Source organism: Lacerta agilis, chromosome W (genome assembly GCF_009819535.1).
Source record: "Lacerta agilis isolate rLacAgi1 chromosome W, rLacAgi1.pri, whole genome shotgun sequence".
Taxonomy (NCBI): domain Eukaryota; kingdom Metazoa; phylum Chordata; class Lepidosauria; order Squamata; family Lacertidae; genus Lacerta; species Lacerta agilis.
This window is the reverse complement of record NC_046330.1, coordinates 612,502-635,135: the sequence shown is the minus strand read 5'-3', so window position 1 is coordinate 635,135 and position 22,634 is coordinate 612,502. Positions and strand designations below refer to the sequence as shown.

The following is a 22,634-nucleotide window of genomic DNA, read 5'->3' as shown; positions in this document are numbered from 1 at the left end:
ACCAAATAAACACTCAACTCAGTATGCCACTCCGTGGACCAGGAGAAAAGGCAGGCAAAAGCCTTGTGTCAAACCACACACTGCGTTTGCCATACTGAGGCAGGGACGGGATAGGAACGCTGGTCTAAAAACAGCGAACCGGAAGGAGGTGGCCAAGTAATTTTTAAATCAGGGCAGGAGAATGCAAATGCCACACCACCAGTCACATAAGTAGCGCACACACACACAAAAAGGGCCGCTGCACCTGAAGGCAGGAATGGACATTGGCGCTGTGGCAATGACACCGGTTCTGGATTTTTTTTTTATATAAGTAAACATCCAAGGAATAAAAGAAGGGTGGTAAGTACTGTATATTCTGGCATATAAAACTACTTTTTAATCCAGGAAAATCTTCTCAACAGTCGGGGGTCGTCTTATACGCCCAGTCGTCTTATACGCCGGAAAATACGGTAAGCGGAACAACCAAACGTAAAGAGCAAGGGAAAGGGTTTTTTGTGGGGGGGGGGAATACAATGTGTGGACAAAGAAAGGACTGTAAAACAAAAATAATGGTAAAGGAAATCTAAAGAAAAAAGGGGGTTCAGAAACTAGTAAAAAACTTAGCTGAGTCAGGTGTCAGGGGTTTTCTGGAAGCCTTCTGCAAGAAAATACCTCTGCTCAGTCCGAGATATTATTACAGTCCTTTATTATATACATATAATAAAGCAAGAGCTCAATAATCACGCGTCTGATCCATCACTCTCAGATCCCGGAAGTGGGGGCTTGTGGGAACGCCTCCAGCAGCACTTTGGGTAATCCGACACGCCTTCTCTGCTCCCGCCGCTTCCAACCCCTTCGCTCCATTGCTGTGGGAACGGGTATCGCCTCCCCTTCCGTTCCAGAGCTCTTCAGTAGCCTCAAAGACCCCCTCCTCCACCTGAATGCCTTCCATTAACTCTTTGTCTCCTGTCTCTCTCCCTTCCTGCCTGCCGCTTTCTAAAGCCTCTTCACCACTCAGCTCTGACCCCCCCCCCCCCACTCCAAGCCATTCTCTGGTAGCCCCGTGACATCCGGCACTTGCTATATTTAATACATATGCTACATGTCTAGACAGGAGGGGAAATTGAGGGAGTCCAGTCTGCTTCCCACAAGTCTTTGCTCCTGTCTAGTGTCTCGCGACATGGTGGACACCCTTTCACTGGCTACGATGCCCCAAGAACTAAAACTGTTACTTCAAGTTACTGCTGCTAAAGGTGGTCCTACAAGCTATTGAAACATAAGGTATACTTAGTTTTTAAAACATGGCTTCACTGTATTTCTGTTAAATAAATCATGACATGGTGTAATATGTCATGTGTTGTTGTTCATATGCTAAAAAACGAATGATTGTTACTATGTCTTCATATGTAAAACTAGAGAATTCAAAGAGGGTGTACATTCTTTTTCCCATGACTGCAGGTATAGGTCCAATTTACAGTTTACATTGGTAGTACAGCAATGAACATCAAGAGTGTAACTCTTTCCAGCAGTTACTTCCTGATTTTGAGAAATGATCATTACACAAGTACTTTTACTTGAACTGTGACTTGAATTTCCTTTTAATTGAAACACAAGGCAACCATGAGATTCCGGATTGCACCCATGCTACCAATGTAAATGGTGAACCATATTCAATTCAGTGAAGTCTGAACCTACTTGTGATACACTTAGTTAACCCCTGTAACCCTACCCAAACTACAACCAGATGACTGAGCTCCTGGTGCTTGTCAAACAAGCTTCACACAAACTAGCAGTCATGGTGGGTTACACGTTGTGTAGGACTGATCCAAACATAGGCTCATAAGTGCTCAGTTATACATGTAGTTGATAGTACCAAAGAAATCCAGTAGACATGGAATCACAGAATTGTAGAGTTGGAAGAGACCCTGAGGGTCATGTAGTCCAACCCCCTGCAATGCAAGAATCTCAACTAGATCATACATGAAAGATGACCTTCCAACCTCTGCTTTAAAACCACCTTTTAAACGAGTCCATTCCACTTTCAAACAGCTCTTACCTTCCAAAATTTCTTTCTGATGTTTAGTCAAAATCTCTTTTCTTGTAACTTGTATGCATGTAATTGGCCAGCGTTACACTAAAACCCATGACAAGTACTTAGAACCAGTAAGTAGAGGTTTTATAACAGAAATGCAGAGTGCTTCCCTGCTGAATCTAAAACAGCATATAAACCAAGTCCTGTTTACTTCACATACCTCTTCTTCTGGAAGATTTTTATCATTCTCAGCCTCAATTCTGACTCTCACAACACCTGATTTATCCACGATCTCTTGAATGAGTTTTCCATTTTTCCCTATAACTTTTCCTATTAAGACATACAGAACATCTAGAATTTAGGGGTTTGATCAGGTTAGTAAAAGTATCAGCAAAGAACATCTTTCATCAACCATTTGAAAGTTTCAGCCATGTGTTGATGCAGTAGCTTTGCACACCCTTCCAGGGGGCTTGTAACTGAATTTGGTTGAGGGCACTTAGAAGCTTGCCTGTGATTGATAATCATGCACACACACAGAGAGAGTGCTTCACTAATCATTATACTTATGCTTCTTTACAGCAATGTCTATTCATCTTAATTCAAATCAGCCAATATATTTAAGATCATGATTTACATCAAGAAAAAAGGACCATTTTAATAACAGTAATTTCAATCACATATCCCTGAACAAGCAAGCATGCTACCCAGTTACTATAGATGGGAGTCTTTATACAACCTAGGAGCACTACCTAAAACTTCTGGTTAAATACAAGAGGCAGATCTCTGTTTGACTCTGTACAAGAAGGTAATTAAGAATACATCTTTCCATAAGAGTAACTGATGGCCTCAGATTTTTAATGTGTTTTTATTATATATAGATATGCTGAAAACTGCTTGGCTTTCAGGATATAGCAGTATATGAATAATTTAATAAGATAATTACATAACTGGAGACAAACTGCAATACATGTTAACACTTATTTCAATTAAACAAAGGCACGTCTTCCAGATTTTAGTGTGCACAACATTGGATAAGCAAGGATTTATTCAGTGGACAAAATAGAATCTCTCAATGAAATGTAAAGTAAATATTATGCTCTTTAGTTAGCAAAATCAAGTATTTATATTTCAAGAATTGAACACACTGCAGAGCTTAGGTAGCAGAAGAACATAAAAAGGAGCACAAGATTATCCATATGGCTTCATGGATGATATTGGCAATATGTAAAATGGCATATCCTGGCTCTAGTGCCTGTGGTGACTTACTAGACCCTGGATCCAATATGAGACCCACAGTTAATAGGTAAAATGTATTACTTCCTATGTCATTCATAATGTCTAATCCAGAAGCCAAGTGAATTCCCTCACAGTGTTTACATTAAAAGGCATATTTTAAGGTAAATCTGTTTGATAAATGGCCACCATTTGGTTCTAAGAGGATAAGCATGGACTTCAAATAGTTCACATTGTTAGGATTTTATCTGAAACCTTAACACATGTATCACAACTGAAACTTAAATAATAAAATAGTCATGCTTTCAAATAGTTCTCTGATCTTTCTAAGAAAACAAATCACTGATTTGACTTTGAAATCACAGCCCAAATTGACATACCTACTAGGTTTCTGGGGACTTGGATGATATCTTCAGCAAATTCAAGATAACTTCTTGCCTTCTTCACTGCATCTTGATCCTATAGGACAGAGGTTTTCAACCTTTTTGAGTCCACATCTCCCTTGACCAACTACATTCTTTCTGCGGCACCCCTGTGGGGCTCAGGAGCCCAGTTATGTCACCACTACCCTCCCTTGTGTAGTGTTCCCTCAGCCTTGCAAGTCCTCCAAGCAGCTGTTGCTGCCGCCCCAGGTCTCTGGGCTGCCCCCACTCCAGAGAGAGGTGCCTCCTCACACTGCCTCACAGGGGCATGGGACTTGTCTGTCCATTTCCAACAGCAAGGGATGGCGGACTGGCTGGCTGGGCTCCTTCTCCCTCTTGCTTGCTTACTCAGAGGCCACCTCAGTTCCTGGCAACCAGCACCCCCTGACGAGCCCCAGAGACACCATTCACCTGCTGAACTTGTAGCCAGGGCTGCTGCAACAAACAGCTGTGCAAGCCTTTGGGAGGCAGAGACGTGAGAGGTCATCAGAGGAGGGAGGGAAGGAAAGAAGGACAGAGACCAGTATTGCCCACAGCACCCCGACCATCATTCAAGGCACCCCAGGGTGCCCCGGACACTGCTTGCAAACCACTGCTATAGGAAATACAATTAAAATGATAGAAAATTTTAACCTACATGATACTTGGGAAACTAAGCATCCCAATGAGAAGGAAATTACACATTTCTCCGAAGCTAAAAAATCGGGGGGGGGGGGGGGAAGATAGACGCAATTTGGATTTCAAAAGAGTTGACTCTTAATTTGGAAAAGGCAGAAATCCTGAGCAGAACAATCTCAGACCATAATGCGGTAATAATTCATATGAAAACTAAAAAACAAACAAGGGGAAGAAGGAGGCTGAACGATGAGATATGAAGAGATGAGCAATTAGTGACAAGAACAAAATAAACATTGGCAGAATTCTTTGAAATAAACAAAAAACAAAACGCAGACATAAATGTAATTTGGGATGCAAGTAAAACTTACATGAGGCGCTTTGGCTAGGATAAAAAAGAAAAAAGACAAAAATATTCAAGAGATAACCAGACAGATAAGAAGTAATGAAAAATTGATTAAAAACCCGAAATAGGAGGAAATAATTGAAAATATAAAGATACTACAACATCATATATTTAATTTATTAAATAAGGAGGTGGAAAATAAAATTAAATGGATGAGACAAAGGTATTTCGAATCAGCTAATAAGCCCAGCAAGATGCTGGCCTGGTTGACAAAGAAAAAACAAACAAAAAGAATTATAAATAAAATCTCAGACCAAGGTGAAGAAGTAACTGACCCTGAAAAAATTTAAGAATTTTAAAAAACTTTTTATTAAAAATTGTATGAATTAGAACCAAAAGACGATAACAAAATAAAGGAATATTTGTTAAAAAAACAAATTACCAGTAATTGAAAAAGAAGAATACGATTATTTAAATTCTAGTATAGAAACAGAGGAAATTGCACAAGTTAAAAGGAAAATGAAGATTGGCAAATCACCAGGCCCAGATGGGATTACAAAAAATTTACTACAAAAAATTAGAGGAGGCAATTCTCCCAAAATGGAAAAGGGTTATGAACTGTCAGGGAACTGCCATCGGGCTGTAGGAGGGGGGTTGGGGCTCTGTCGGAATACATAGAGCCCCGACACCACATGGACAGCAGTACCTCTGCCAGCGCGGGAGACAGCAACGCCTCTAGTGGGGAGGAGAGGGAAATGGGTAGCCTGGTGGGGAAAGGGCTTGGAGATGCTGCTGAGAGCCCCAGTGCCCCATCTCGTCTGGCTGACCAGGAGGGAGGTACGACATTTCCGTCGCCCCAATTGCGCAGAGGGGTGAAACGCAAAGAGAGGAGGAGGAGACTGGGGTCCCGAAATTCTTATGTTGGGGACGTAGCTGGAAGGGGCCACTCCCAGATTCTGCGAGTGACTGAGACGGACATGAACTTGTTTGCTCTGCACTGTAAATAGTTTGCACAATAAACCTGATAAAAGACATGCCGGAGTTTCTGCCTTGTTACTTGTGAGTAACCAACGCTAGGATCTTACAGCAATCTGGGACTCTTCGCGGTTGCTCATGAGTATTAGGGACCAGTGCGGCAATGAGTCAGGAGGAGAGCGTCAAGTCGAAGGGGCAAGGAGTCGTGGGTGGAGAGGCTTGGAGGACACAGCTCGACGAATGGCAGCACTGGTGCAGAGGAATGCGGAACTTGAGGCGCACGCTGCCGACCTCGCAACAAGGATGGAGGAGCGCAGACTGCAGGAGCAGCAAGCCAAAGCAGCACCCATTGGGAGAAAGGTACCCACGCTAGTCAGCAAGTTTGGTGGTAACCCACAAGAGTACCTGGGGTTTAAAACCGAAATAAGGTACGTCCTAGACATGCAAAGAAGAGAATTTGCCAACGACAAGGAGCGGGTGACCTTTATTGTATCCCATCTGGAAGGGGGGGGCTCGCGAATGGGTGCACCCCTTGATAGCCGCAGGAAACAATGCGCTTCAGGACTTGGGGAAGTTTTATGAGGCAATGGCCGCGATGCTCACCAGTGAAATCCAGGGGGACGTCACACAGCAGGAGCTTTTAACACTCAAACAGGGGTCCCCGACAGTGCGCAGTTATTGGTCCCGATTTGCGATGCTTGTTCATAAACTGGGCTGGGACCTGGTGTCCGAACCGATGCAGGCACTGTTTAAAATGGGTCTGAACTCTGACGTTAAAGACAAGCTCTCTCGTGGCCCGAGGCCAAGAACGATGGATGAGCTCACGAAAGCGGCGTTATCCATAGGCGTCCGTCAAGAATCACGCCTTCTGGAAAGACGGAAAAACAGAGGGGAGTGTTTCCATAGTAACCGCATTCCTGCGAAGCCGGTTGGCACAACGCCCAGATTTCCTCCTGAGGAACCAATGGAAATGCTGCATCCCAAGGGAAGACAAGAGGGGAGGAGCTGGAAGTCAGGCAAAATATGTTTCCTATGCAATCAGCTAGACCACTTCGCCAAGGCGTGCCCGCAGCACAAAGGCTGGCAGGGCATGGTTGGAACTGCGGTCAAGGAGGTGGGGGAAGAGGCCAAGATTCAGGGAAACAACAGTGCCTGGCTGCAGGAAGGGAACAGGGGCAGCAGCCAGGCAAGCACGCAGCAGTAGAGCCCCCACCATGTTCTCCCAAGGCCGCGATTGCGATCAAGGTGGTGCTTGAGCTCCCTAATGGCTATCCCGTGGAGGTACAAGCCTTGGTCAACTCGGAAGCAAGTGTTAACTTCTTCAGCAAGGACTTTGCTTTGGAGCACCAACTGCATTTGCTTCTGCTTGATTTTCCCCTGCAAGTCACAACTATTGATGGGAGGGAGTTACTGGGCGGAGAAGTGACTCACCAGACCCCCTCACATGCGTGGGGCACTGTCTGGGGGAAGAGAGACCCAGGGTGAGAGGTGGCGCGACTGGCAGAGGCAATTCCTCCACAATACGCTGATTTTGAGGATGTTTTCAGTGAAAGGGAAGCAGACAAGCTCCCGCCCCATCGGCCTTACGACTGCCAGATTAATTTGGTGCCGGGGGCCAAGCTACCAGCAGGGAAGTTGTACTCCATGTCAGACCAAGAGATGCTAGAATTGAAGGAATTCATAGAGAAAAATCTGCAGAGAAGTTTCATATGATAAAGCAAGGCAGTGGGGGAAGCCCAGTGTTCTTTGTGGACAAGAAACAGTTCAAACAGCACTGCCTTGTGGTGGATTTTAGAATCGTCAATTCCTTAACGGAACCAGTCACCTTTCCCATGCCTCGTATCAACGATCTGCTGGCAAGGATGTGAAAGGGAAAGATTTTCACCAAGCTGGACCTGAGGGGAGCGTACAACCTGATCAGCGTGAGAGAAGGGGACAAATGGAAGACGACCATGTTTACACCGCTGGGCGCTTTTGAATATCTTGTTATGCCTTTCGGTCCACAAGCCGGATCGTCGTGTTTCCAAGCATTTATGCACCACATGCTGGGCCCCCTCCTGTACAAAAACTTTGTTTGTTTTTTAGATAACATTCTGGTGTTTTGGGGGGACGAAAAGCAGCACGTAAAGGATGTCAGAGAGGTGCTACAGAAACTTAAGGAGCACCAGTTGTACGCCAAATTGGAGAAATGCCAGTTTCATGCTCGGGAGGTCGAGCTATTGGGTTACAAGTTGTCCGACAGGGGCCTGGCCATGGACACTGAGAAGGTGAGGGTAATACTGGACTGGAAGAGCTCCAAAACCAAGAAGGATGTGCAAAGATTTATGGGCTTCAGTAACTTCTATCGCAAGTTTATCAAGAACTTTGCGCATGTTACCAGCCCCATCACGGACTGCTTAAGTGGTAAGAAGAAATTTCAGTGGACTGGGGAGGTGCAGGAGGCATTTGAGCGTTTAAAACAAGTCTTTGCTTCAGAGGAACAGCTGCTCCATGTGGACCTGGCCAAACCCCTGAGGGTAGAGACGGATGCGCCGGACAGGGCCATAGGAGCGATCCTCCTACAGCAGGACACGGAGAAGGAATGGAGACCTTGTGCCTTTTTCTCCAGGAAGCTCAACAAGTCTGAACAGAACTACACAATTTGGGATAAGGAACTGCTTGCCATTTTTGTGGCCTTCAAGCAATGGAGGCACTTCCTGATCGGGGCACATCAGCAGATCCAGGTATACACCGACCACAAGAATCTTGAGTACTGGCGGACCGCAAGGGTGCTCAACCAGCGGCAGATCCGGTGGGCGGAGTTTTTCGCCAACTTTAATTTCAAGATCCAGTATGTTCCAGGGGAGCATAATGTGAGGGCCGATGCATTGTCGAGGAAGCCAGAGTACATGGAAGATGAGGGACCTCCAGTGGCCAGACAATGTTCCGGCAGGAAAATTGGACCTGTGGGGGAACCTTGGGGGGAGGGGCTGACCTCATCAAACTCACAGGGGAGGATGGGTTTGCTCAAGAGAAACTCAGGGAGCTCAAAGAAGGGCGGGGGTTGTTGAAGGTTTTGAGGAAAAAGTGGGGCTGTTGTTTCACAAAGGGGCGCTGTACATTTCAGGTGAGGACTTGAGAGGCAGGGTCCTCAAGCAGCTTCATGACAACCCCACAGCGGGACATTTTGGACAACGTAAGACCACGTTGCTCGTTACAAGGGATTTACAAGGGAGAGCCAGTGTGGTGTAGTGGTTAAGAGCGGTAGACTCGTAATCTGGGGAACCGGGTTCGCGTCTCCACTCCTCCACATGCAGCTGCTGGGTGACCTTGGGCTAGTCACACTTCTCTGAAGTCTCTCAGCCCCACTCACCTCACAGAGTGTTTGTTGTGGGGGAGGAAGGGAAAGGAGAATGTTAGCCGCTTTGAGACTCCTTCGGGTAGTGAAAAGCGGGATATCAAATCCAAACTCTTCTTCTTCTTCTTCTTCTGGTTCCGAAGGGTCAGGGAAGACGTGTGGGGATTATATGCGAGGGTGTGACATGTGTCAGAGGGCGAAGGGAGAAAGAATGGCCCCGGCGGGGTTGCTGGAACCCTTACCCACCCCAGGGAGACCGTGGGAGGCGGTGTCCCTCGATTTCATCACTGATTTGCCCTTGTCACGGGGTAAGACGGCAGTGCTGGTAGTGGTAGACCTGTTGACTAAAATGTGCCACTTTGTGGCCTGCCCACGTGCGATGTCAGCAGAAGAAACCGCAAGGCTGTTTGTAGATCACGTCTTCAGGCTGCATGGCATCCCTTCGCGGGTGATTTCTGACCGTGGAAGGCAATTTACCTCGAGGGGGAATTTGGGGTTTTCCCTCCCTCTGAGGAGGAAGAGGGGGTCTGGAGGGGAAGGCTACGAGGGCACCGATAAGGGGGAGGGTCTCTGGGATTTCCTTCCAGCGGTGGGCTCCTCTGGGGCGTGGGAGGCGGTGTTCGATTCTACCAGCAAGGAGGACAAAAGAACAAGATGAATTACAAAGAACAATGGGATTTTAAATAACTAGCAAAGCATAAAAAGACCTTGCTAAGTTTATTTGGCAAGGAAAAAAACTGCGCATAAAATTCAAATTGTTAACAGAGGTTAAGTAGAGAGGGGGATTTGCAGTCCCAGATCTCAGATTATATTTTGAAGCGGCATGCTGGACCTGAATAAAGGATTGGATATTGCTAAAAAAAAAAAACTGAGATATTGGATTTAGAGGGTTGGGAGAATGCTTTCGACTGGCACGGGTACTTAGGATATGATACAATAAAATCACATGGGGATTCATAAATCACAGTGTAATTGTATAATGTCTGGGAGAGAAATAAACCTTTAATGGTTCCAAGGACACCTTGGTGGCTCTCACCCATTGAATCGATAGCAGTCCATAGGAAGAATATGAGCAATGATTGGCCAATTTATAGGGATTTGGTAGAGGAAATAAGTAATTACCCAAAATTAAAGAACTTTGAAGAAATAAAAAAGATGGGATTAACTTGGTTAGAGTATTATAAGTTAAAAGCGGTCATTGAAAAAGATAAAAGATTTAAGGGTTTTGATAATAAAATATTGAACCTGGAGAAAGACATCCTATATAATAATCAAAAGACTTTATCCAAAATGTTTAAGTTACTGTTCAATTGGCAGTTGAAAGATGAAGAAATCAAAGACGTTATGATAAAATGGGAACAAGATCTAGGCGACACGATTTAATTGGATAAATGGAAAGAACTATAGACAAAGAATGTAAAATTTACGGCTTGTTACTTAATAAGAGAAAATCTCATGAAAATGCAATACAGGTGGTATTGGACCCCTGTGAAGCTGGCAAAAATTAATAAAACTCATAACAAGTGTTGGAGGTGCAAAAATCAAGTAGGAACCTTTTACCCAGAGATTTGAAAGTTCTGGGACACGACCTATGAGGAGATGAAGAAGTTATTAAAAACAACAACAAAAAAGAAGAATTTATTTTGGGAATTTTGACAAACAATTTCCCTAAAGAGAAAACAAGACTATTTCTTTATGCAACGTCAGCAGCAAGGGAGCATGGAAGCAGCATGGAAGCAAGATCATATACCCATCAAAGAAGAATGGTTGTGCAAACTGTGTGAGTACTTGGAACTTGAGAAGCTGACAGATATAATAAGATATAAATCTAACAAGATAGTTTAAAAAGAATGGGATTACCTAAATAACTACTTGATGAACCAAAGTTCATCAGCTAAGATCTGGCTGTGTTTAGAATAACTCCGCAAAGGAAAAAGCTCCCGGATACCAAGATGAGGAATTTATTGAAATACAGATAGGTAGACTTTAATTAGAAATAATGAACTGTTGTGAAGTTGGCGGAAGTCCACAATAAGTGTGTTTCTTTTTCTGAAATGTCTTTTATTGAAGAATGAACTGAGGTTGTTTTATGTATGTTCCCTTTTTTCTTTTCTTTTTCTTTTCAAGATTTAAATGTACTTACAAAAGGTATATATTTATATCTCTTACTTCTTTCTTCCTTTCTGGTGTTTCTGTTTTTATTCCTTTCTTTTTTGCTCTCTCTACGTAAGTTTTTGTGTTGTTGTTTTTTTGGTTAAGTTTGCGCATTTTGATTTATGTATATGTGCAATACAATCAATCAAATTTTAAAAGGCTGTCAAAGGGTTGCAGTGTCCTAGAATCAGTTTCACAAAAAACAAATGCACCTCACCTCCCCATAAATATGGAATGTACAAGTGTCTTCATCAAGATCTATAGCTGTCACACCCGGTACTTTTCTGGCTTGCTGAATATTAGCACCATGAGTGCCAATGGCCAGACCCATTAGATCTTCACATACTATGAACTGCTCATGAAATCGTGAAGCAAGCTGCCTTGAACTCTGTAGAAAGATGCATTCTTGGTTAAAACTGAAAGTTGTGCAAAATAGCAAAGTTGCTCACTCACTTAGAATCCCTTAAAAAGTACCTAATAAAATCACTTAAAGTAGCAAAGCAGTTTCAGGTGATACTCGAAAAATTAGAATATCGTGGAAAAGTTCATTTATTTCAGGAATTCAACTTAAAAGGTGAAACTAACATACGAGATAGACTCATGACATGCAAAGCGAGAGATGTCAAGCCATTATTTGTCATAATTGTGATGATTGTGGCGTACAGCTGAGGAAAACCCCAAATTCACAATCTCAGAAAATTAGAATATTAAATGAAATCATCAAAACAAGGATTGCAAATAGAACAATAGTGGATCTCTGAAAAGTAGAAGCATGCATATGTACTCAGTACTTGGTTTGGACCCCTTCTGCATCAATTACTGCCACAATGTGGCATGGCATGGATGCTATCAGGCTGTGGCACTGCTGAGGTGTTATGGAAGACCAGGACGCTTCAAGAGCGGCCTTCAGCTCTTCTGCATTGCTCGGTCTCATATCTCTCATCTTTCTCTTGACAATGCCCCATAGATTCTCTATGGGGTTCAGGTCAGGCGAGTTTGCTGGCCAATCAAGCACAGTAATCCCATGGGCATTGAACCAGGTTTTGGTACTTTTGACAGTGTGGGCGGGTGCCAAGTCCTGCTGGAAAATGAAGTCAGCATCCCCATGAAGCTCATCTACGGAAGGAAGCATGAAATGCTCCAAAATCTCCTGGTAGACGGCTGCGTTGACCCTGGACTTAATAAAGCACAGTGGACCAACACCAGCAGATGACATGAATCCCCCAAATCAACATAAGACTGTGGAAACTTCACACTGGACTTCAAGCATCTGGCATTGTGTGCCTCCCCATTCTTCCTCCAGACTCTGGGTCCTTGGTTTCCAAATGAGAGGACTTGAGACCACTGAGCAACAGACCAGTTCTTTTTTTCTGTAGCCCAGACGTTGTTTCTTGTTCAGGAGTGGCTTGACAAGAGGAATACAACATCTGAAGCCCATCTCCAGGATCCGTCTGTGTGTGGTGGCTCTGGATGCACTAACTCCAGCCTCAGTCCACTCCTTGTGAAAGTCCCCAACACATTTGAATGGTCCTTTCCTGACAATCCTCTCCAGGCTACGGTCATCCCTGCTGCTTGTGTACCTTTTTCTTCCACACTTTCCCCTTCCACATAACTTTCCATTAATGTGCTTTGATACAGCACTTTGGGAACATCCAACTTCTTCCGCAATTACCTTTTGAGGCTTTCCCTCCTGGCAAATAGAAGGGGAAGAAATGGAGGCAGTGAGAGATTTCACTTTCTTGGGTTCCATGATCACTGCAGATGGTGACAGCAGTCACGAAATTAGAAGACGCCTGCTTCTTGGGAGAAAAGCAATGACAAACCTAGACAGCATCTTAAAAAGCAAAGACATCACCTTGCCAACAAAGGTCCGTATAGTTAAAGCTATGGTTTTCCCAGTAGTAATGTACGGAAGTGAGAGCTGGACCATCAAGAAGGCTGATCGCCGAAGAATTGATGCTTTTGAATTATGGTGCTGGAGGAGACTCTTGAGAGTCCCATGGACTGCAAGAAGATCAAACCTATCCATTCTCAAGGAAATCGGCCCTGAGTGCTCACTAGAAGGACAGATCCTGAAGTTGAGGCTCCAGTACTTTGGCCACCTCATGAGAAGAGAAGACTCCCTGGAAAAGACCCTGATGTTGGGAAAGATGGAGGGCACAAGGAGAAGGGGACGACAAAGGATGAGATGGTTGGACAGTATTCTCGAAGCTACTAACATGAGTTTGGCCAAACTGCGGGAGGCAGTGAATGATAGGCGTGCCTGGCGTGCTCTGGTCCATGGGGTCACGAAGAGTCGGACACGACTGAACGACTGAACAACTCCTTATGGAGGATCTCAATGACCGTTTTCTGCACAGCTGTCAGGTCAGCAGCCTTCCCCATGATTGTGATTCCTACTGACCCAGACTGGGAGACCATTTAAAGGCTCTTTGAAGTTGCAAGGGGTTCATAGCAGCAAAAACCCCGCATCCAGAAACCATAAATCACGGCCCGTTAGGCTTCTGTTGCGCAGTTCGAAAAACTCCTTTCGATTCAGCAGAGTTGCAGCCTTCCTGGAAGCTAAAACCTCCTGCAAAAAGCGTCTGGCAAAAACAGTCTGTAACGAACTCAAACGACTCCTGCTTCTTCAGCAAAGCAGTTTTATTACAGCAAAGCATAAATCACACTCCTGGAGAGAGTGCCGGCATGTCTGCCTCCGTGAAACAGCAACGGAGAACTGGGAAAAACAACAGTTCCATAACATACACAGAATAACAGAGCGTCACTTCCTGTGGGCTGGACGCAGCTTGGAGCTGAGTGTAACACTTTCAGCTCACTCCTCACAGGCTCAGGAACCCTTTGCAGGTGTTATGGATTGAGTAGCTACTGCACCTTTTCACAATATTCTAATTTTCTGAGATTGTGAATTTGGGGTTTTCATCAGCTGTACGCCACAATCATCACAATTATGACAAATAAAGGCTTGACATCTCTCGCTTTGCATGTCATGAGTCTATCTCATATGTTAGTTTCACCTTTTAAGTTGAATTCTGGAATAAATGAACTTTTCCGTGATATTCTAATTTTTCGAGTATCACCTGTATGTGCATGTAATCAGCTAGCATTTTAGGGTATTCACCATTCCAAATGTTGAGTTGAGTTCAAATTATATGGACTCAATGGTTATTCTTGGACAAGTGAACCAACTTCAATTTCCAGTAGGTAAAATGGAAACTACAGTGACCTATCTCAAGGGCTATTGCTAGCACTGAATTAAATATGAAAGCATTATATACCTCTTTGGGACAGAGTGGGCTAATAAGCTAAAATGAATAATATGCCTGAACTGTTTTCAGCATCATTCTCTCAGTATTTTTACTATGGATCATTTCTTTGTTAAATTCTTATTTTTCCATTTTTACAAGAACCCACCAAAGACTCCACAGAGATGATCAGTACAACAAATACATTAGTGGAGTTTTAGAATAGTTTTTCAGATACAAACTGATACAGTACCTCTAATTGTTTGCTTGCTTCTTCATTTCTCATTATCAGTGATAACTTGGTGCGAAGACTTCGAAAGTGCATATCAATGAGCATATTTGCACGTTTCATTGTTACCTCATTGATAGACTAAAGAATGGGGGGGGAGAGAATAGATCTCTGATCATTAGCACATTCAATGTAAGACAGTTTGAGTACATCTCAACAGCAGAAATACTTACCAAAATTATAAGTTGATGGGCTTCAGAATCATATGTTACTGAAAACGCCCCAACTGCCTTCTTGAAGTCCTTGTGCGTAGATTCCTTAGCGCACCTAAAACACAAAGTACTTTAAAAATTAGGAAATATTTATTTAATGAAACCAAAATGTTGTAAAGCAGTCATAGAATTGCAATGAAAACCAGTATTATATAGTGTCGGGGTCTCGTTACCTTTGTAGTGTGTTGCTTATGAGTAACCACAGATACCTGCATTAACTATAACTATTTATTGTGCCTTAGCTATTTACAGCAAGAGCTCTGCAAAACATGTCTGCTCAATCGGTATCAGTTTCCGGAACTGGGAGGCGTCTGTTCGCCCACCAACACCACAGCCTTGGCATTCTTAGATGATGTCTGCATCGCCTTCTTCCCCCTCTCTGTTGGTCCTCCTCCAGAACTGGCATCTCACCCTCCGCCGGTCTGTGGCTGACGGTGCTGGGACTCTGTCCTTCCCTCTCAAGCCCTGGCACCTCCCTTTCCTCAGGAGATATCTCATGACGGGGGCTGGGTGAGGATGAAGTGTCCGTGGAGATTATCGGCTACGGTTCCCTATAACACAGTGAACCCTCTTCCCTTGATGAGTCACTTTCTCTCCCCCCATCTCTGGGCTGTTGCCACTCTTTCCCTGACATATAGTATGCAATGCACCACAGGGCTTGATACAGACATGAACTTTTTAGCTCTGCACTGTACATAGTTTACACAATAAAACTAAAAGGAAACTAGGAGTTTTGCCTGCTTACCGATGAGCAACCAACAGAGGACCTTACAGCAATCTGGGAATCATTGCAGTTGCTCGTGAGCAGGTTCCTACGCCCTCAGAAGCACCACGATGAGTAAACCTGGCACGGAGCAGGGAGCGTCCGGCGGGGGAGCATCAAGTGGCGACCAGCGCAGCAGAGCGGCTCAGGAGATGGCTGCGCTAGAGAAAAGGGCACAGGAGCTGGAAGCGCACGCGGAGTTGCTGGCTGTGAGGCTAGATGAGCGCAGGATGCTGGACCAGGGAGTGCGGACGGCGCCCATTGGGCGAAGGCTACCAACGCTGGTGAGCAAATTTGGCGGGAATCCCCAAAAGTATATGGGATTTAAGAATGAGATAAAATATGCTCTGGACTTGCAAAAGAAGGAGTTTGCCAATGATGAGGAGCGGGTAGCCTTTGTAGTATCCCACCTGGAGGTGGGTGCGAGGGAATGGGTGCGCCCATTAATAGCAGCGGGAAATGATGCGCTCAAGGACTTGGCAAAGTTTTTTGAAGCCATGGATGCAATTTTTATGAGTGAGGTGCAAGGGGATGTGACGCAACAGGAGCTGCTAACGCTCAAATAGGGGTCCCTGACTCTCCACTCGTATTGGTCCCGATTTGCGATATTGATCCATAAACTTGGCTGGGATCTGGTGTCGGAACCAGTGCAGGCTTTGTTCAAAAATGGTTTGAATTCCGACGTTAAAGATGAACTTTCTCGTGGTCCCAGGCCTAGGACGATGGATGAATTGACCAAGGAGGCTTTAGCGATAGGCGTCAGACAGGAGGCACGCGTCCTTGAGAAAAGGAAGTTCAGAGGGGAGCGTTTCCAAGGCAACCACATTCCAGAGAAGGTTTCTGGCACAGCGCCTGGACTTCCAGCTCCTGAACTGATGGAAATTGGTTCAGTGCGCGCGAGGGACTTTTCAAATGCCGCACCGCCCAGGAAGGTGGAGGGGAACGTCTGGAAAATGGCCAGAAAGTGCTCTCTTTGCAACCAGATTGGACATTTTATCAAGGCCTGGCAGGGCATGGCAGGAACAGCGGTCCAGGAGGTGGCTGAGGAGGTGAAGGTGCCGGGAAACAACGGTGCCTGGCTGCAGAAAGGGGGGCAAGCAGTCAGGTAGAACAGGAATGAAGGTGCCCCGACCAGAAGCTCCCAAGGCGGGAATTGTTGTTGAGGTGGTACTGGAGCTCCCCAATGGCTACCCAGTGGAAGTGCAAGGATTGGTGGACTCGGGCGCCAGTGCAAACTTTTTCAGTAAAGACTTTGCCATGGAGCACCAGTTGCATTTGCTCCCATTGGATTTCCCTTTGCAGGTTACCACCATTGATGGGCGGAAGTTGTTGGGGGGGGGGGAATCACGCATCAAACTGCTCCCATGTGCATGAGCATTTCGGGACATTCCGAGACGATAGCCTTCCATGTGACTACGTTGGCGGGACCTCCCATCATCCTAGGCATGAGTTGGCTGAATCTTCATGATCCGGTGGTCTCATGGAATCAGAGGTCACTCACCTTTGGCTTGGCGCATTGCGTGGAACACTGCCTGAGAGGAGGCCGGGATCTGCAGCAAGGGGCCACAGCGGCTCGGGCCAGCTTGCATGGAGACGGCAACGTGCCTTCTGAGTACGCGGATTTTGCAGAAGTTTTCAGTGAAAGGGAGGCGGATAGATTGCCTCCACACCGGTCCTATGACTGCCAAATCAATTTGGTACCGGGTGCCAAATTGCCTGCAGGGAAGTTGTATTCTATGTCAGACCAAGAGATGCAAGAGCTCAAGGAATTCATTGACAAGAATCTGCAGAGAGGATTTATACGTGAGTCCAAGGCGGTGGGGGGGCAGTCCAGTGTTTTTTGTGGACAAGAAGAACACAAAACAGTACCGCCTTATGATGGATTTCAGAATCATGAATTCCTTGATGGAACCCATCAGCTTTCCCATGCCGCGCATCAACGATCTGTTAGCAAGGGTGCACAAGGGGAGGATCTTCACCAAGCTGGACCTCCGGGGAGCTTACAACCTGATTAGGGTCAGAGAAGGGGGCGAATGGAAAACCACCATGTTCACACCCCGGGAGCCTTCGAATATCTCATTATGCCTTTCGGATTACAAGCGGGAAGTCCGTGCTTCCAAGCCTTCATGCACCACGTGCTGGGGCCTCTCCTATATAAGAACTGTGTGTGTTTCTTGGATGACATCTTGATCTACTCAGAGAAGGAGGAGGAGCATGTCAAACATGTTCGGCAAGTGTTGGAGAAGCTAAAACAGCACCAGCTGTACGCCAAGCTTGAAAAGTGTCAGTTCCACACCAGGGAGGTAGACTTCCTGGGCTACAGGCTGTCGGATAGGGGGCTCGCCATGGATGATGAGAAGGTGAAAGCGGTGTTGGAGTGGAAGAGTCCCAAGACAAAAAGGGATGTGCAGCGTTTCTTGGGGTTCGGGAACTTCTATCGCAAATTCATCAAGAATTTTGCGCATGTCACGGCACCTATCACGGACTGTTTGAGCGGTAAGAGAAAGTTCCAATGGACAAGGGATGTGCAGGAGGCGTTTGAGCAATTAAAGAGGATTTTCGCGTCAGAAGAACAACTGATCCACATGGACCCGAGTAGCCTGATGAGGGTGGAGACCGATGCGTCGGACAAGGCGATTGGGGCAGTGCTACTCCAACAGAACGCGGAAGAGGATTGGAGACCGTGTGCCTTTTTCTCCAGAAAGCTCAAGAAGCCTGAAAGAAACTACACGGTTTGGGACAAGGAGCTACTCGCTACCTACGCCACTTTTAAGCATTGGCGGCATTTCTTGGTGGGAGCGCGCCAGCAGATCCAGGTGTGCACTGATCACAAGAACCTGGAATACTGGCGAGCGGCGAGAGTGCTCAACCAGAGGCAGATTAGGTGGGTGGAGTTTTTTGTGGGTTTCAACTTAAAATCCAGTACGTTCCGGGTAAGCAGAACATGCGGGCAGATGCACTTTCCCGGAAACCGGAATATCTGGAGGAAGAAGGGGTGCCGGAGGCCAGGCACATCTTTGCGCAAGAACAATGGAGCTGCGCTGGAGTTGTGGAGGTTGGAGCAGAACTGATCCGGCTCACACGAGAAGATGCCTTCGCTCGAGAAAGACTCAGAGAACTCAAGGAGGGCAAGGGGGTGGAAGCAGGTTTTGAGGAGAGGGGTGGCCTGCTGATTCATAAAGGGGCGTTGTATATTCCCGGGGAGGAATTACGAGCCAGAATCCTCCAGCAGCTTCATGACAACCCCACAGCGGGTCATTTCGGCAGCATAAGACCATACAGCTGGTCACGGGAGACTTTTGGTGGCCCAAGGTTAGGGAGGACGTCAAGGATTACGTATTTGGGTGCGACATGTGCCAAAGGGCCAAGGGGGAGAGAGCGGCACCGGGGAGGCCATGGGAAGCAGTATCCATTGATTTCATGACTGAACTGCCCAAATCGCGGGGGGAAACAGCTGTGTTAGTGGTGGTGGACCTCCTTACCAAGATGTGTCACTTCGTAGCATGTCCTCGAGCAGTCTCGGCGGAAGAGACAGCCAGACTATTCTTGGATCATGTCTTTAGGTTGCACTGATCGTGGGAGGCAGTTCACATCACGATTTTGGCGTAAGCTCATGAGTTTGCTGCAGGTGGATGTGAGCCTGTCCACGGCCAAACACCCGCAAACCAATGGGCAGGCTGAAAGAGCCAATTCCATTTTGCAGCAGTACCTGCGCTGCTATGTCAATGAAAGGCAGAATGATTGGGTTGACAAACTAGCATTGGCGGAATTTGCTTACAACAATGCAGAACACGTGTCCACAGGGATGAGTCCCTTTAAGGCCAACTACGGCCTGCACCCAGGGCCTTTCCAGGAAGGGAGCAAGAGAGTCTGGATGTGCCTGCTGCCGAGGAGATGGCGGAAGATATGGCTAGGTTGCATCATCAGCTCAAGGAGAACATGGAGAGGGCCAAGGAAGCTTACAAAAAGGGGGCGGATCGGCATAGGAGGCCTGGGGATGTCATACGGGTGGGGGATAAGGTGTGGCTGTCGGCACAAGGCTTGCCCCTGAGAGGTAGGTGCAAAAAATTGGAGCACAGGAGATTGGGGCCTTTTGAGGTAGTGCAGCAAGTCAATCCAGTGGCGTTTAAGCTCAAACTGCCGGATACTATGAGAATACACCCAGTGTTTCACAGGTCCCTGCTATCTAGGTATAGGGGTGAAGGGCATTTCCCTAGGGGGGAGCTAGAGGCCCCACCGCCACCCGATGTAGAGGAGAGTGAGCTCTGCAATCAGGTAACTGAAATTTTGGATGCCAGGTGGCACAAGGGAGAGTTGGAATATTTAGGGCCGGGGAGGGGGAGCCAAGCTCGAAAAATGTGTGGGTGCCCGCTAGTACCATTACAGAGGAATACTTGGTAGAGGAGTTCCACGCACTATTCCCAGACAAACCCAAACCACCGGGCAGGGCCCTAGAGGGAGTATTCGATATCACTGATGAAGATGAGGCAGACTTTTGGGGGTTTCAGCCCACAAGGTGGAGGAAGAGGGGTACAAGGAGGAGGTGGACTTCTTGGAACTGTCCTTCTTGGAACTGTCGCCTGTCCCCGAGGGTGGGGGAGAATGGGATGCCATTTTTGAATCCATGGATGAAGACAACAACGCCTTCCTAGGTTTTCCGTCGTCTCCGCTCGATCCCAGGGACTAGGAGAATCAGCCAATCCCCTCTCCTCCTCCCTTCTCAGCTGTAGAACGCCGAGCTGAGAAGCGAAGGCGGCAATTAGAGACAGCTGTAGCTCAATCTAAAGCAGGGAAAACACCAGGCCCTGATGGATTACCAGCTGAATTCTATAAAAAGATAGAGGATACAATATGTAAACAACTAAAAGAACTATTCAATGAGGTTATGGAAAAGGGTGATGTACCGAGCTCATGGACAGAAGGATTTATTACATTAATACCGAAACAAGGTGGGGACCCTGAACAGATGACAAACTATAGGCCAATATCGCTATTAAACAACGATTACAAACTTTTTACAACAATATTGGCAAATAGGCTAAAAGAGATTTTGAAGGACATAATACATCATAATCAAGCGGGTTTCTTGCCGGGAAGGAACATCCAGAACAATACTAGAAATATTATCAATATCCTAGAATACCTGGAATTTAATCATGATAAACCAGCAGCCCTAATGTTGATCGACGCGGAAAAAGCGTTCGACAACATTTCATGGGAGTTTATGAAGAAACAAATACAATTAATGAAATTAGGAAAGGAGTTTGAGAGAGGGATTGGAGCAATTTATAATAAACAAAGTGCAAACTTAATAATCAACGGAAATATTACGGAAAGAATTGCAATTGAGAAGGGCACGAGACAGGGGTGTCCCCTCTCTCCATTACTATTCATTTTGGTGTTGGAAACTCTCCTAAATTCAATTAGGAATAATGAAAGAATTAGAGGAATCAAAATAGGAGCAACATCTCATAAGATCCGGGCATTCGCGGATGATATAATAATCACTACTGAGGAACCTCAAAACAGTATCCCAGCAGCACTGGAAATGATTAATACTTTTGGGAACCTAGCTGGATTCAAGCTGAATGGGAAAAAAACAAATCTTTTAATTAAAAATATGGAAATAGAAGAAGCTAAAAAATTACAATTGATAACTGGCCTGGAAATCAAAAACAAAGTTAAATACCTGGGTGTGTGGATCACAGCAAAGTGCATCAATCTGTACCAGGACAACTACACCAAGGCATGGAATGAAATAAAAAGTAATATGGAAACATGGAATAAGTTGTACCTCTCGCTAACAGGAAGGATAGCTGTGGTGAAAATGAATATTTTGCCTAAGATGTGTTATTTATTCCAGACCATCCCTATATTAGGAGGGATGGACTGCTTTAAAAAATGGAGGAAAGACATATCTAAATTTATCTGGAGCGGGAGAAAACCCAGGATAAAGCATCAGATCCTTATAGATAAAAAAGAGAGAGGTGGCTTTGCACTTCCAGAATTAGAGATATATCATACAGCTGCTGCCTTAACATGGTTAAAAGATTGGATAGATCTGGAAAATCCCGAAACATTAGATTTGGAGGGGTTTGATAACCGCTTTGGGTGGCACTCCTACCTGTTATACGGGAAGGTAAGCGCCCATAAAGGTTTCTTGAACCACATTATAAGAAAGTCCCTGTTTAAAATCTGGACAAAACATAGATGGATGCTGGAGCCAAAAATCCCATTATGGACATCGCCAATAGAAACAATCACAGTGAGGAGGAAGAATATGCAGGGCAAATGGGCAAGATATAGAACATTAATAAAGGAGGAGAATGGAAATATTGTATTAAAAGAGTACAAAGAGATAAGTAATCAACTGACAGGATGGTTACAGTACTTCCAGTTAAATGAAAGGTTCAAGACAGATAAAAAGGAGGGAATAGCCAATGAAACATCTAAATTTGAGGCGCAGTTAATCCAATCTAAAGGAAAATACATTTCCAAAATGTACGATCTGATACTAGAATGGGAAACCAAAGAAGAACTGGTAAAAAGTGCCATGATAAAGTGGGCTCAAGATATTGGGCACAATATTTTCATGACGCAATGGGAGAAACTGTGGAAAGATGACATCAGATTTACAGCCTGTATTAACTTAAGGGAAAATGTCATGAAAATGATATACAGGTGGCACTATAGCCCAGTCAAATTATCAAAAATGTTTAAAAATCAGTCGCCCCTGTGTTGGAAATGTAAAAGTAGTTTGGGAACGTACTTCCACATGTGGTGGGAATGTGAGATAGTTAAGGAGTACTGGGGAAAGGTTCATAATGAATTAAAAAAACTTCTGAAAATCTCTATAAAGAAAAAGCCAGAAACCTTTCTCCTGGGAATACTACCTCCAGAAATTAAGACAGAAAAAAGATCATTAACAATGTATGCCCTCACAGCGGCCAGAATTCTTTTAGCGAGAAACTGGAAGGGAGAGAGTATCCCCACAATATGTGATTGGCAAGCTTTAATGACAGAATATATGCA

General features: G+C 45.3%; 1 protein-coding gene across 3 annotated transcripts in view; it reads right to left on the bottom strand.

Moving 5' to 3' along the window:
• The window catches only part of LOC117039786 (synaptic functional regulator FMR1-like), a 200,134-nt gene that overhangs the window by 91,511 nt on the left and 85,989 nt on the right, over positions 1 to 22,634 (bottom strand). For 2 of the 3 annotated variants that reach the window (XM_033136983.1, XM_033136982.1), the window contains exons 6-10: positions 14,801 to 14,894; positions 14,592 to 14,708; positions 11,311 to 11,481; positions 3,625 to 3,703; positions 2,232 to 2,341 (exon numbers count right to left, since the gene is read on the bottom strand). In XM_033136983.1, coding sequence (XP_032992874.1) covers positions 2,232 to 2,341; positions 3,625 to 3,703; positions 11,311 to 11,481; positions 14,592 to 14,708; positions 14,801 to 14,894 — 571 coding nt within the window. The remainder of the gene's footprint in view (positions 1 to 2,231; positions 2,342 to 3,624; positions 3,704 to 11,310; positions 11,482 to 14,591; positions 14,709 to 14,800; positions 14,895 to 22,634) is intronic. The other variant, XM_033136984.1, reaches the window with a different exon arrangement.